The 15,323-nt window shown below is 42.3% G+C and overlaps 1 protein-coding gene across 1 annotated transcript in view; it reads right to left on the bottom strand.

Moving 5' to 3' along the window:
* Positions 1 to 15,323, bottom strand: part of Blmh (bleomycin hydrolase) — a 41,734-nt gene that overhangs the window by 13,931 nt on the left and 12,480 nt on the right. The window contains exons 7-11 of the mRNA NM_178645.4: positions 7,489 to 7,644; positions 6,569 to 6,727; positions 6,398 to 6,465; positions 4,739 to 4,856; positions 1,481 to 1,550 (exon numbers count right to left, since the gene is read on the bottom strand). Coding sequence (NP_848760.1) covers positions 1,481 to 1,550; positions 4,739 to 4,856; positions 6,398 to 6,465; positions 6,569 to 6,727; positions 7,489 to 7,644 — 571 coding nt within the window. The remainder of the gene's footprint in view (positions 1 to 1,480; positions 1,551 to 4,738; positions 4,857 to 6,397; positions 6,466 to 6,568; positions 6,728 to 7,488; positions 7,645 to 15,323) is intronic.

Genomic DNA, 15,323 nt, shown 5'->3' with positions numbered 1-15,323 from the left:
CTCAGACTGAGTCCAGAGAAGTGAGGGAAGCGCCATCACTCCCAAGTTCCTTTAGTGTCTGGCCTTGGACATCAGAATTCTGAAGAACACAGGGGAAAATCACCGTTCTAACAGATGGGGCCCAGCAAGCAGGGCTGTGATCTCACCCTGCCTCCTTCTAAGCTGTCTGATGCCTGTTGGATGAGATGTGTGCTTTTTCCGTTCTAAGTGCCCATCTTCCATCTATGTTTCCACACCCATTCCTTTCATTCTTGTGACTCGTCTAGCGTGCTGTTCCGCTAGTGTTTCTCAGCTAGAATCCACTGACCCAAACAAAGAAAGGAAGACAGAGCCGGGAAAGCTAGCCACAAAACACTGCCAGCACAAGACATGCTGCGCCTATCACACAAGTAACTGTAGCTATTGCTTTTGTTTAACGCAGAGGTAACACGGTTGTGCCACTAGGCCTGGCTTCCCCTCTTTCTCCTTCCTTCACCCCGCCTGCTGCTGTACTGAGGACAGACGAGGCAGGGCGGAGAATCTAGCTCTTACCACTGAGCTAGATTCCCACCCCATTTTCAGCTTGAAGCTCTAAAATTTAAAGCACAAAAACCACCTTTAAAAGCCTTTTATAAGTCGGGCGTGGTGGCGCACGCCTTTAATCCCAGCACTCGGGAGGCAGAGGCAGGCGAATTTCTGAGTTCAAGGCCAGCCTGGTCTACAAAGTGAGTTCCAGGACAGCCAGGGCTATACAGAGAAACCCTGTCTCAAAAAAGAAAAAAAAAAGCCTTTTATATAATCAACAAACAATCTGTTTTCCAAGAACATTTAAAACTATTAATTAGCCATCAGAGATCTTACTTTTTTTCTACAACTTGTATATAGATACGTTATTCAGCTCTACCACTGTAACTTATTCTGATTTCAACCAGAGTTTGGATTTGCAGCATAAAAAGGTTTTTTGTTTTTTTTTTTTTCAATTTTTTATTAGATATTTTCTTCATTTACATTTTAAATGCTATCCCGAAAGTCCCCTCTACCCTCCCAGCATGAAAAGTTTTAAATGGTAACTTTAGACTTCATAGTAAGAGAATCCTAATAGATCCTTACAGAAGAAAGTTTCTTTTTGCCAATTCCATTCTCCCTTTGGAAGGCTTCTTCCTAATGTGCTAGCGGTGTGACAAAAAATGTACAAAATGCCAAATATCAAGTACACTGCAATGGACTCACCACCTTCATTCAGCCAAGAGGGTCTGTTACAGTCCTGGACAGTCAGCATGGTTTGGAACAAATAACAGCATACATTGGTCTCAGTTAGCCTGGGAGTTCAGGCACATGTAGGCCATAGGAACCTTGGGGCCTACAACCTGCTATTTTCCCGTAGGACAGGAGAATCAGAGGGACTGAGTACCAACAAATCCCCTTCACTGGCACAGCTTTTTACCCCGAGAGGCAGAGTGGAACAGACTCCAGGTACACTGAGTTGGTAGTTGGCACTTACCTTTGTGGCCGTGGTCTTCACCCCATGAATTCTCTACTCTCCATTTCACAAAAGTACCTTCCTGATTATCCTGCCAGAAAGCAGACAACAGTGAACAAGATTCTCCCAGGTGAGGTGTCACGTCAGTCTAACTCATCTCAGGCTGCTCAGAATACAGTAGGTGAGCAGAGCCAGACATTTTCTATTACCAGAAGACACTCTAATATTACTGCAATTTTAATCTCTTGAGGGTAAAAATACAATGAAACAAAAAACACTACCTCCCTTTTTTTTTTTTTCCGAGACAGGGTTTCTCTGTGTAGCCCTGGCTGTCCTGGAACTCACTCCGTAGACTAGACTGGCCTTGAACTCAGAAATCCACCTGCCTCTGCCTCCCGAGTGCTGGGATTAAAGGCATGTGCCACCACGCCCGGCTCTACCTCCCATTTTTAAAGATCTATATCTTGCTTATATGTGTGTCTCTGTGCACATGTGGGTGTGAGACCCTCTGGAGCTGGAGTTACAAGCAGGTAGTTAGTTTCTGAGCCCCATGACTGAGATGCTGGGACACAAAATCTGGTCCTCTGAAGAGCAATAAGCTCTCTTCCCCCACGGAGCCATTCCTCAGCCATGCTAGCTACTCCTTTATTTCCTATTCTAAGCAGAAAGGAATAAGCACACAGGGCTGGCTGGAAGGTTCAGCGGGTACAGAGCTTGACACCCAAGCCTCACAACCTCGGTTGGATCCCTGAAACCAGGTAAAAGCGATGGAGACCCCACTCCTCAATCACAACGCTGTCCAGGAACTCTTGCTTTCACTCCAGCCCTCTGAGAAAGCAGCCCAACACATTAATTTTAGGAATGACTCTAAGATCTGGTCAAAGTCTTTAAAAGGCAAGACAAAAATATTTTCATCATGATATCCAGTTTTCTACTTAGGGAAACTAATTATATCCTCAAATGTGCTCTTTTACTGATTCAGTTAAATAAATACTGAATTTAATATAAGAGATTGAGTGGCAAAGAAAAATAAAAAGATCAATTTCATAAACAAAGCCCAGTTAGCTCAGCTGTTCACCCTCTTCTGCCTTCATTAAAAAGCTCAGCTTCAAGAGACTCACCATGATAGCCCTCATTCACAGTCTTTATTAGACACTGAGAGGGACAAAAGGCAGGCTCTATTTGGGAAAAACATTTTTCTCTTCTGTTTTCCCAGGACACTTTCTGATGTCAGAAGAGTGCACGCCTGTAGCAGGAGAAAGGCAAAGGCTCTTGTGCCATCTGCCAATGATTCTGTCTGTCAGCCCTGCTAGCACACCACTGCCTGAGGAGCGGCGTCCACCTGGGACTTGGTTTCCTCTGGCTTTGCTCACTCCAACACTCTACTCTTAGCAAATTTCTCAGATCTTGGATTTTAGCCAACAGATAAGCCTGTAGGAACAAACTTCTGAACTTCCCACACTGAGCTTGGTTTACCAAATGTCTGCTTTTGCTCTCTACCCAACCCTTGCAACCACTCTCCACTTCCTCTGAAACATTACCATAACAGTCAAATCTGTTCACCTGTCAGCAAAGGTCTGAGAATGCTTGCTATTCTCTTTATCTTACCAGTGGATTCCCAAAGGACCTAGATCAACTATCTTCTAGATCACCTATCACCTCAGAGTGATACACAGTCCAGCTTCATAGAGATTCCACTAAATCATCAACATGGTAGGACATTAGAGGAATATAAAATTCTTTTTCTTTCTTTCTTTTTTGAGTAGCCAGGCTGGCCTTGAATTCGTGGCAATCCTCCTGCCTCTGTCTGTTGAATGTTAGTATTATAGGTATGAGTTATAATGCTTGGCAAATGTTTTCTTTCTTTTTTATGTGTAGGAGTGTACTGCTGTATGCATGTATCTTCTGAATGCTTTCTCACTCTACAAAGGCCACAGCAATTGTATTACACACACCTGTCTGTATCTTGGTGTGGGGACCTCTCTAGCTATAGAGCTGATGGACCGGTGAAGAAAACAGCTCCCTAACTGTAAGAGCTCACCTCTGCGTATATTTAGGCAAAGTACATGAGGGTCAGGAATGAGCACAGGCTACCTAATTAGTTCAGGATGCTTCATACTTGAACTCACATAAAACTGAGACCATCAGAGTCCTGCTACTTAAAGACCCAACTGTGTAATTTGAATAAATGTAATTAACCCTGTAAGATAAGGTTTTGGTTTTGAACTCTTTTGCTTTGAGGCAGACTCTTGAGTGACTGCCACTCAGTCTTCCTGTCTTGGGCTCTCCGGGCTGGGGCTGCAAGGAGTGCACATGATAGCCAGCTAACATTAGATGGGACTGAGGGAGCACAGGCTCTGGAGCTCTGTGAGGAGAGAGGAGCATCTTCCCACAAAGCAGAAGGGATAGGAGGAAGGCATACAAGGAAACCCCAGCCCACTCCCAGCTTTGCCTAGAAAGCACACAAAACAATTCAAAGGAATACTTCAGAAATATCAGGACTTTAGGAGGATCGTTAAGAAAGTCTGGCATAACAATATGCAAGATATTTCTAAATGCTTTAATGATCAAAAAATCTAGTGAGCAGCATAGAAAAAAACAACAACAAAATATTTCCTAAAATATTTTAGGTAAAGTACTTAGCCGCAGTGCCTTTCTGGTGCTGGTGCTGGAGAGAGGACACGTCTGCTTCTGAGGGTAAAGAACTAACGTAGGTCAAGTCCTCTCTCTCTCCTGTGCCCCCTGACAGTTTTACAGCCTGGAACGGGTGCCTGGCTATGAAAGGGTCCAAGATACAGCAGAGCCATCAATCACAAAGGACTTAAAAACTGGCATCCCAGTGTGTACAAATCCAGTGATGGGCATGGAGGTCACAGGTTACTGTGCATGACAGTAACTGGTGAATGTGAACGACCAACAACGCAAAGGTGATTGTGAGCAAGGCCATCGAGATGCAGACACTCTAAGAACCCATCTCAACTTCTTAGAAGACATCTTTTCCTAGCATCCTTCACTAACCTTCCAAATTACAAAAAAGAAGTTATCTCTTTGCTCCTTGCTGACCTAAATTCTTGTCCTCATAGGACATTATTGTTTTTATTACCACTGAGCAAGTAACTAAACACCAAGTGATACAGGAACATCTTAACATCTTACTTGGAAGCTAGTTCAACAGGAATCAAACATAGTAACTGTGGCTCTGCTGGACAGACAGTCTACAGGAGTGTGTGGACCCACCTGCCCACTAATGAACCTATCATGACACGCTGGGGAGCTTACCTTCTCTGAGACAGCAGTGAAGGTCATGGCGTGGGTCATGAGTGACTCACCAAAAGCCAACCTCTCAGCTTTATTCATGTTCTTCAAGGAGACACCGAACACTAACTCATGGTCATAGCTGTAAAAGAGGGACAGAGTGAATGAGAAAGCTTGGTCTGGCTATGTGAGGACACTGAGGTAACTGGAGCCTGACAGCCCCAAAAGAGTGGCTCTGCACAAACGTACACTTCACTACACTGTGCAGGGCAATACAAGAGCATTAAATATAAACCTTCGAAAGTAAATATTGACAAGTCTGATTTGTACTGTTATTCTGGCAAGAAAATGTTCTTTTTTTCTTTTGTTTTTTGTTTGAGACAGGGTCCCTCTACATAGCTCTAAGTGTCCTGGAATGCACCATATAGACCAGGCTGCCCTCTCATTTAAGCAATTCACTTGTCTCCTGAGTGCTGGGATTAAAGGAGTATATCACTGCAATGGGCAAGAAAATTATCTTTTAAAAAATGAAAATGCTTTTGAAGTAACTTCTTATAATGGTCTTTTTCAAGTTTATAGACCCAGTTTCTGAGTCAAACTACTGACTGTGGTATGTATGTGTATATGTATGTGTATGTATGTGTGTATGTATATATATATATATATATATATATATATATATACACACATATATATATATGTATATGTGTGTGTGTGTGTGTGTGTGTGTATTCATTCATTCAGAGGCAGTGTGTTATACAGCCCAGGCTGGCATTGAACTTACTATATAGCCATTGACTTGAAATCTTGATCATCCTGCCTTCACTCTCCATTTCAAATATAAAACTGAAAAGTTTCACCATTAGTTTTTTTTCTTTTTGTTAAATATTAAGACATTACTGAACTTTCCTACTAGTCAGAATTATTTATGGGTAAATCAAAAATGATGTATTTATTTTATGATTTTTGTAAAGACTGCATATGTGTGTCTATGTGAGCATATGCCCCAACATGTCTGCAGGTACCCACGGAGGTCAGAGAGAAGATCAGAGCCCGTGGAGCTGGAGTTACAGGTGGCTTCGAGCTAGCTGCCATTAGCTGGGAACTGAACTCAGGCCCTTCCTCTACAAGAGCAGCAAGTGCTCCTAACCATGCTCAGCCATCTCTCCTAAAATGATGTCTTTTAAAATCAAGGAATCTTGTCTGATTCAGCTTGGAAATGAAGCTTTGATGTCATCAAAGATGAAGGAGAATGAGTTAAGGTAAGTATATAAATTAGCCCAACTTGTCCTAAAGAGAATATACACAAGGCATCAAAGGAAGAGAAGCATTTAAAGATGATCAGTAAAAAGAGCTCTGCAAAGTCTCGCATTGCACCCCAAGTGTGATGAGCAGCGTCCCAGGTCACCTACTGTGTGTTCAGAGTCTTTCTCTGCTTAGAAACTTAGCATCTTAGGAACCCCAGTGACTTCTGCTCTAGTGTGATCTTGGTTTCCAGGGTTAAAGAAGTTACACATGTACAGTCTCTGGAAGGAGCAGAAAACTTCACGGATGCAGAGAAAGACCCACCCTCAGGCCAACCTCAATGTCTGGATGAACCTGAGCAGAGGCACTCCGACCATGAGTGCACTCCAACAGCAACAACCCACAAAGAGCTTCCTACTTTGAACTCTGTGCACTCACACATTCATGTCACTGAGGCCCAGCTTGCCATTGAAGTGTTTTCCAACATCACAGCCAAACCACACAGCCTAGAAATAGAAGAAAGTCAACATAAACCAGAGTAGTGAAAAGGAAAGCAGCAGCTGTTTTAACCCCCATGTGGGGGACACAGAAACATAAGGCAGTACTAACCTCTCCATCTTTGATGGAGGCAGCAACCATCTTTTTCAAGAAGTCAATGGGCTGGTTGTTATACAGCGTTTTTCTCCCTCCAACCATATTGCTCAAGTAGTCTACTGTGTACAATTTATTGTACTTGTGCTGGGGCCGTGGGTCATTCACAAAACAAATCTTTTGAGATCAAGAACATGTATATTAGAGCACAAGACCAAAGACGTCAAGTAAAACACAACTCTCTCTACTAGATTGCTATGGCTACAAACTCCTCTTTAACTACAAGAACAAACACTAAAGCCACAAGGTAAATGTAACAAATAATCAAAAGCTGGCGGTGTAAGAAGGGCACTGCACATTGTAATTAGCACAAAGAACACCCTTGAGAGCTTTCTCTACCTGTCTTCCCTAAGGTAAAAACTGCCCCTCTGCATATAATCTGTCATACTGCATATACTCATAAGGCACCACTCATGAAACACTGCTATAGGCCCTTCCTCAAAGAGTAAGAGAGGCTCAATATGAAGCAATGCAGTTTTCTTGGAAGAGGGTCAAAAGCCCACCAAGGGAGAAGACCCTGGTCATCCTCTAGGCAGATGTAGAAGGAAGGAAGAGCAGACAGTGGACGCCCTCCTTTAACAAGTTTCCCGAAAGGCCAGGAGATGAGGGTGCTCTGAGCCTATACGAAAAATCCAATATCCCACCATTTCTCTTTGTACCTGAGATTGATCTGAACCTTACATTTCAAGGAGAAAGGTTGGGGATTTGGCCTACAGTCAGAAATTCTGATGAGAAACACTGGAGAAAGGTGCCTACTTCTGTCAGATGCATGCAAACTTCAGGAACCATGCACATTAACCTGGGAATCTTACACCCTCTGTGGAAACAACAGATACTTGAAAGTAAATAGCCAGCAGCTGCTGGCACCAGTCTCTAACCTTATCTTCCATATTGAAGAGCGGCTTCACGTGCTCCTTGTAAAACTGCAAGGGTGTTATGGGGCCAATCTTGTGGTAATTTTTATCTTTGTCTCGGTACTCCCAGGTGAAGGTCTCTGGTGGGTTGCCCAAACAGATGCACACCACTCTGAATATCTGAAAGAGAAGGCATGAGTAAGGGTTTCATTTCCCATAAGCTTGAAAAACAGTTAGACAGCTATGTTTCAAACCCAGAAACTGCAAAAGAAGTCTATAACTGTACCAAGATATGGGAGTTGTCACATTCAACATCTCAGTTCTCAGGCACCCTGAGCAACAAAGTTCTGAAATGTGAATATTAATGCTTAGTAATATACAGCAAATTACATTCCTCTAGCTAAGAAAACTGCCCACATCAGGCATGGTGGCACAGGCCTTTAATCTCAACACTTGGGAGGCAGAGGCAAGTGGATCTCTGTGAGTTCAAGGCCAGCCTGGTCTACAGAGTGAGTTCCAGGACAGCCAGAGCAAAGAGTGAGGAGACCCTGTCTTAAGGAAAGAAACTTGTCCATCACTGATACCCAACAAAACTGAAGTTGTTACTCTGCTAATGATCTTGTTTATTTTTTTTATGTATATGTTTGCAAACTTGTATATTTGTACTACATATGTGTCTGGTGCCCACAGAGCCCAGAAACCATCAGATAGATCCCATGGAATTTGAGTTCAGACAGTTGTAAGCTGCCATGTAGGTGCTGGGGACTGTACCTAAGCCCTCAGCAAGAGTAGCTGAACTCTCTCTAGCACTGCTAATGATCATTAAATAACAAATACTGCATTGCTTCATGATTTCTCTTCCACTCTCACTTCTTTCTCTCTCCTCTCTTATGGGTAGTGGCAACACTGGGAATTGAACCAGGGCCCTATTCATGTAGGTAAGTGCTCTATCTCTGAGCAATATCACCAGTTCCCCCAAATAATATATGTTTAAAATATTTTACTTTAATTATGTGCATATGTGTGTCTGTGCAGGGAGACCAGAGGCTTTGGATTCCTCTGCAATTAGATGTAGGACCTTGTAAACTGCTCCTTATGGATCCTGGGAATCAAACTGAGATTTTCTGCAAAAGCAGACCATGCTCTTACAGGCCCCAAATAACATGCTTTATTCAAAATATAAGACCTTTGAGTTAATATTAATATAACTCAAAGATATGCTTGCATTATTTTCATTTTCTACAAAGAAAAAAAGAATAAATACTGCGTACAAGATTATAATATATAAAATATTTCCTTTTCTATCTCAAATTTCCTTGTCTTTTTGTTTTTCTTTAAAAACACTGTTGTGGTGGTTTGAGTAAGAATGGGCCCTATAGGATCATATATTTGAAGACATAGTCACCAAGGAGTGACACTATTTGAAAGGATAAGAATAATTGAGAGGTATGGCCTTGTTGAAGGAAGTATGTCACTAGGAGTGGGCTTTGAGGTTTCTATTCCGAGCCCAAGTCTCTCTCTCTGCCTATGGGTCAAGATACAGATCTCAGCTACTGTTCCAGTGCCCGTCTGCATACTGCTTGATGCTTCCCAACATGAAGATAATGGGCATTGTGATGGTTTGTATATGCTCAGCCCAGGGAGTTGCACTATTAGAAGGTGTAGCCCTGTTCAAGTAGGTGTGGCCTTTTCGGAGTAGGTGTGTCACTGTGGGTGTGGGCTTTTAGACCCTCATCCTAGCTGTCTGGAAGCCAGTATTCTGCTAGCAGCCTTCAAATGAAGATGTAGAATTCTCAGCTCTTCCTGCACCATGCCTTCCTGGATGCTGCCATGTTCTCACCTTGGTGAAAATGGACTGAACCTCTGAACCTGTAAACCAGCTCCAATTAAATGTTGTCATTATAAGAGTTGCCTTGGTCATGGTGTCTATTCACAGCAGTAAAACCCTAACTAACTAAGACAGTTTCCAAAATACTAATAAATTTACCAGATGGCTTTCTGGGTTTTATATAACTTTTCTTCTATAATGTAGTTCAAGCTTTTTAAGAATAAGGACCAGAAAATTGTCCTCTGACCTTCACACCTACATCATAGAATGCTTGTGTACATGTGTGTGGGCAAAGTGTACACACACACACACACACACACACACACCTACACACAGAATTTTAAAAAAAAAAGAGCAAGGAGCGTGGAGGAGCATGGTCTCATGGCTGTTCTGTGTGCCCCAAGGATCTTAGCTGCACTAGCACAAGACCTGGATCTACCAACACACCTGACTCATTCCCCACATCACCTCAGGGTGACAATTTTAGAAGCATCACTTTCTTTGAGTCACTTCCCTGTTGAAAATTCAATAAAGCCTGCCTATTATCTCCCACAACAAATCCAAACTCCATGCCTTAATTTCTTTTTCTTACTTTTCTGTTCTTTTGTTTAGGAAGTACGGCATGTACTACTCTTGGCTGAATAGCTCAATTCACTGTTTTTAGCATACATAGAAGTAGCCACCACCTAGAACAGAATGCATTAAAAAGGGTTCCTGGGGCTGGTGAGATGGCTCAGTGGGTTAGAGCACCCAACTGCTCTTCCGAAGGTCCAGAGTTCAAATCCCAGCAACCACATGATGGCTCACAACCATCCGTAACGAGATCTGACTCCCTCTTCTGGAGTGTCTGAAGACAGCTACAATGTACTTACATATAATAAATAAATAAATCTTAAAAAAAAAAAAAGGGTTCCTGTTTCTTTTTTGTGAATAATTCACATAATTTCCCAAGGTAACTATCATTTGACTCCCATAGCTGTGGTTCAATCTTGCCTACTCTTAAACTTCGTACAAATGGAATCAAAAGCACAGTCTTTTAAGTCTGGTTGCCTTTTGCCAGCATGCCTGTGAGCTTCACTCACTTCCCTGTGTGTATAAGCAATGTGTTCTTTATTTCTGTTATCCTACTATCTTTATAGAAGGAAGTTAACTTTCAGAAGAGGGTCTGCTTGCCTTTCATTTTGCTCTGTTTTCCAAGAGAGAAGCATCTTTTATTACTACTGGCTGTGTGCTTTATAGGCTTGCATGGCTGAGACGTCAGCCACTGCCTCCTAACACTACGCTCTCAAGCTGGTTTCTACACAGCAGAAAGGCAAGCAGCTTACAAGCAACTGTAATGAGTTACTCCAACTGTGCACTACGAGCTTTGCTTGGGAGTCACATGGACCACACATCATCTTGGATTAGCTCAGTACTAAGGCTACAGAAGGCAACTCTAGGATTTTGTCACCATTGGGACACCACCACTAAGAACTATAGTAGAGACCATGATGTCTATGTTCAACTATTAACTGATGAAATACATGTATATGTATCTATCAGTGAAATTGGTCTGGTCAACTCTAAAGTAATGCAAAGGTGGTAAATCCACTAAGATCTGGCCAAGCAAAACAGAATGAAAGCTTAAGACAACTAAGTAAATTTCTGATTACTTGTAAACATATTTTAAAGATACGTATGAACGCTTTCCTCTCTAAGTTGCAGTGTACCTTACGGTATATTCTGTCCCCTACCTGAATACCTAAAGTAAAAAGTACTAAGTTACTACCTCCTCCTCAAAAATTTGTCCAAGGCAACAAACACACACACTCATCAGAAGAAATCTGGCACTGACAAGATGGCTCACTGGGTAAAGACACTAGCTGTTTAAGCCTGAGGACCTGAGTAAAGTGGAAGGAATTAACTCCACAAAGATGTCCTCTAGCCATCATAGGTGCACTATACCATGTATACCCACAAACACATCACACACACACACAAAATAAAACTGATAATAATAAAGTTTTAAAAACTTTTAAAGAAATCTACATTTCTGTTATCTGACTGAATTCTCTTGTGAGCCCTTTATAAGAGAGCACTTAGTCACTCACCCCTTACAGGTCTGAAGCTTCTTAATCAAACAGACATAAGAAGGCCAAGTGCTGTTCCTCTTAGATTTTAAAAAGATTCTTCAACTTAAGACATTGTTTTGAGCTGGGCAGTGGTGGCGCATGCCTCTAATCCCAGCACTTGAGAGGGAGAGGCAGGTAGATTTCTGAGTTTGAGGCCAGCCTGGTCTACAGAGTGAGTTCCAGGACAGCCAGGGCTATACAGAGAAACCCTGTCTCTGTAAAAAAAAACAAAACAAAAAACAAACAAACAAAAAAGGCATCGTTTTGCAAGAGAGGAGTAGCACGTAGCACACGTCTTCAATTCTAGCACTGAAAGACTGAAAGACAGAAGCAGGCCAATCTCTGAGAGTTCAAGGCCTACCTAGTCTACATCCTGAAACCCTGTCTCAAAAAACAAAGGAAAAGACATGTAGTTTTGCTATTAAGCTGCTTGTAATGGCGGTAAGTTATCCAAATCTCTTTGAGTCCATTTGCAGCCATGTGGAAGGAATTTCTGGCTCCAATCAACTAACAAAAAATGAACTTTAACTTTAAGAAACCTTCCAAAGTACAACCTCTGAGGCTCATGAGACTATATTTTCTTGATATATAAAGGAGTCTCTGTTTTGAAATAACACTAGTTTCAAAGGTACAAAAGTGACAATATTAAATATCCAAGTCTGCTCTCTGGTAGACAAAGCAGGAGTGCCATCTGAGTCTCACAAAATCTAACTGGCACTCGTAACACAGATGATGCTCAAGAGTGAGCCGTGATCCCCAGTGTGGGCACACATTAGAATCTCCCAGTGAGCCACTGGTACGAAGCACTGGTGAGTCTGGGATCCTCTCTCCTCCCAGTCCCCTGCTCCTCCCTTCACTTTCTCAATGGGACTATTATACTTTTTACATATTTCATTTGTCTCTGCCTACTAGAATGTTAATTGCAGAGAACTAGGAATCCCTTTCCCATTTGTGCTAAATGTCCAATGCCTACAACAGGGCTAGGTGCGTGTGCCTTGTCTGTGTCTTGTAACTGTGACTTTGGAGCCAACTAAGTCAATCTGATTTAAAAAAAAAAAAAAAAGTACTAATACAGTCAAGGGGGATGGGCTTAGGCAATGTGGGCTTTCCAAAATACTGGAAAACTAAAGGCAGAGAGATAAACAACAGAGACGCCCTGGACCTGACTCTACCTCCCCAAAACCCAAACCCAATAACTATGTGCTCTTGTTGATTTTGATTTAAAAAAAAAAATCAATTGCTTTAAGTTATTCTTTTCAGTACTAAGTTATTGGAAAGAAATTCTCTCATGTAACCCCTTGTACCTTAGGAAGAAGGCAGTCTGGAGAAGCCATGCTGGGCATGGCTGGGCATGCCTCTTGAGGGCACCTGGCTTTCAATTCCTGATTAATTTAATTGCCAATTAGGTTGAAAATTTAATCAACTCTTACTCTGGGAATGTGTAATCTTTGTCTAACATATAATCCTTCAGAAAGATGAGTCTGTATCAGAAAGATTTAATTCCTAACTCTAGTTAAATGCATCTTCTAGGGGGCTGGAAAGTTGGCTTAACAGTTAAGAACACTGGCTGCTCTTTGAAAGGACCGGGGTCCAATTCTCAGCAGCTTTACAACCATCTGTAATTCCAGTTCCAGGGAATCTGACACCCTCACACAAACAGCATACAGGCAAAACACCAATAAATACATCTTCTAAGGAGGCAGAGTGTAAATTTTGAGTCTAATTTTGTAAAGAAATTCTATTTTAACTGGTATCTAACATGGCAAATGACATATCTGCATAAGGAAAGGAAAAAATTTTAAAAAGGCACAAAAAGCATGGGATTCAGAACACTGCCCCTCAATTTAAAGACGCACAGACGGGAAGAGTCGACTCTCTTGCTCGTTCATGACCACATCTGGAAGACGGAGGCGTCAGACAGGTGAGAGAGGAAGGATGTACCAGGGGAGGGCAGTCATAAATATTCCCAAGGTGAGAATTAGAGAATTTAAGCCAGCCAATAGTAGGCAGTGAATGGATGGAAGGCTAGGAGACAGTAGTTCAGAGAAAACCGGTTCAGAAAGTTGGAACTATGTAGAGGTGTCACAACCTCAGAAGCAATGGTTATTGAGGTAATCAAAAAATCTACAGCACAGTAAAACTTACTTTCATTGTTCTAAAGTACAAAGCTACAATGCTGTTTTGTTTTGAGATACTGTCTTACTATCTAATTTAGAAGCTCAAACTTGCAATCCTCCTGCCTCAGCTTGCCAAGAGTAGAGATTACAGGTATGTACCTCAGAGCCCAGCTTGCTACAATGTTCTTAAGAAGTCAATTACCTAGAGAGGAAGAGCCAAGGCAGGAGAAAGAATCTTCCTTTTGGACAGGGAGAGCATGGAGGCACAATGTACACAGCCAGGGGTCCCCGGTTTAGGTGGATCTGACACCAGAGGATTTATAACTTAGAATAGCTTACAAAATTAGGGTGCTGGTTTCTGTGCCCCTGCCCCTCCCCCCCCTCAAAAAAGAAATCAATTACCTGAACTTCCTACTTTACTGCTAGAGAAACTCCATTTAAAGGTAAAATGAACCACTGATAGTCTGGCCACAGCATCTTCACAAGGATGTGAACTTTGAAGGCAGTTCAGGAGGTCAGAGGATTACCTAACGAACCTCTGACTAAGGAACAGAGAGCGGGGACAGGAGGAAAACATTCTCTCCTGCTTCCTGCTGGAGAAGACAAGGGCAAGAGCTGCTTAAAAACAAAAAACTACCTAGGTAAGGAGACTTAAGGGCACTAAGCCTATCTTTGGACAGAGCAGCGATGTGCAAGGCACACCAGAGTGTATGCTGCTCTAGGGCGTAAAGAGTTAATGAGCGCATGGGGTAACCAGAGTGTTTCTGAGACTGCTCCAGAGAGGTATATGAATTAAAGAACTAGACACGCATCCCACTGTGGATCCACTCAAGCTATCTGTATTTTCTGTAATACTTTACATAGACTTTACAAGTTTGTAAGCACTTCATTAGTCCATATCTATCTTTTGCTCCTCAAATCTTCTCAATTATTATGTCTCTCCTTTACATTATTTTTTTCCCACACACTAGTTTCCTACTCCTGCCTAAAGCCTTCCCTCATATTTCCAATCTTCCCTCAAGACACCATGGCATCACCCTTCCTTGCCTTCCAGAGAACTCACTGGCAAGCCCTAATAGCATCTCTTCCAGATAAAGCCGGGATGTCAGTGCTCTCCGTTCTCACTCTCACTAACCCTGCCCAAGCTGCTATAAGCTCTCGCCTGTGTGGTTACAATTAACTTTCCATCTGGTTTCTGTATTTCTCCAATCTGCTCTCAAAACACCCAGAGTGAAGGTATTTATCTCTATCCATGCATACACACATCCATGCGTGCGCGCATGCACACACACACACACACACACACACACACACACATTCCTTGAAACAGAGTCTTACATACTGACCTTAATCTTGTGATTCTCCAGTCTCAGCCTCCCTAATGTTACAATTTCTGGTGTGTGCCACTATGCCCAGCTTCAAAGTACAGATATTTTAAACAAAATATTGGGTTAAACTCCCTAAAAGCTTTCTTACAAAGATTAAGATGCAGTCTCTTCACCACAGCTCCGGGTCCTATATTAAGCCAGTTGCCAATTCCTTTGTGATCGGTTCCACTTGACTCCATTCTTACTTCCCAGGCTCAAGCCACAGTGCCTTTCTGTTACTCAGGGACACCAGCTTTTTCCATCATGGAATGTGGGGCGTTTGTCCTTGCCCTCCCTTACCTGGCTCACTCTTGTCATTCTTAGTCCAGCTTTAACCTCAGGAAGACCAATCTAAATAAGTAAAAAACGAATCCCGGGGCTGCAAAGATTGTTAAGAGTGGTGAAGAGTGCTAGCTGCACCTGCAGAGGATCTGAG

This window comes from Mus musculus, chromosome 11 (genome assembly GCF_000001635.26).
Source record: "Mus musculus strain C57BL/6J chromosome 11, GRCm38.p6 C57BL/6J".
Classification (NCBI taxonomy): domain Eukaryota; kingdom Metazoa; phylum Chordata; class Mammalia; order Rodentia; family Muridae; genus Mus; species Mus musculus.
Note: the sequence above shows the minus strand (reverse complement) of the source record. Positions and strands in the feature narration are given on the sequence as shown.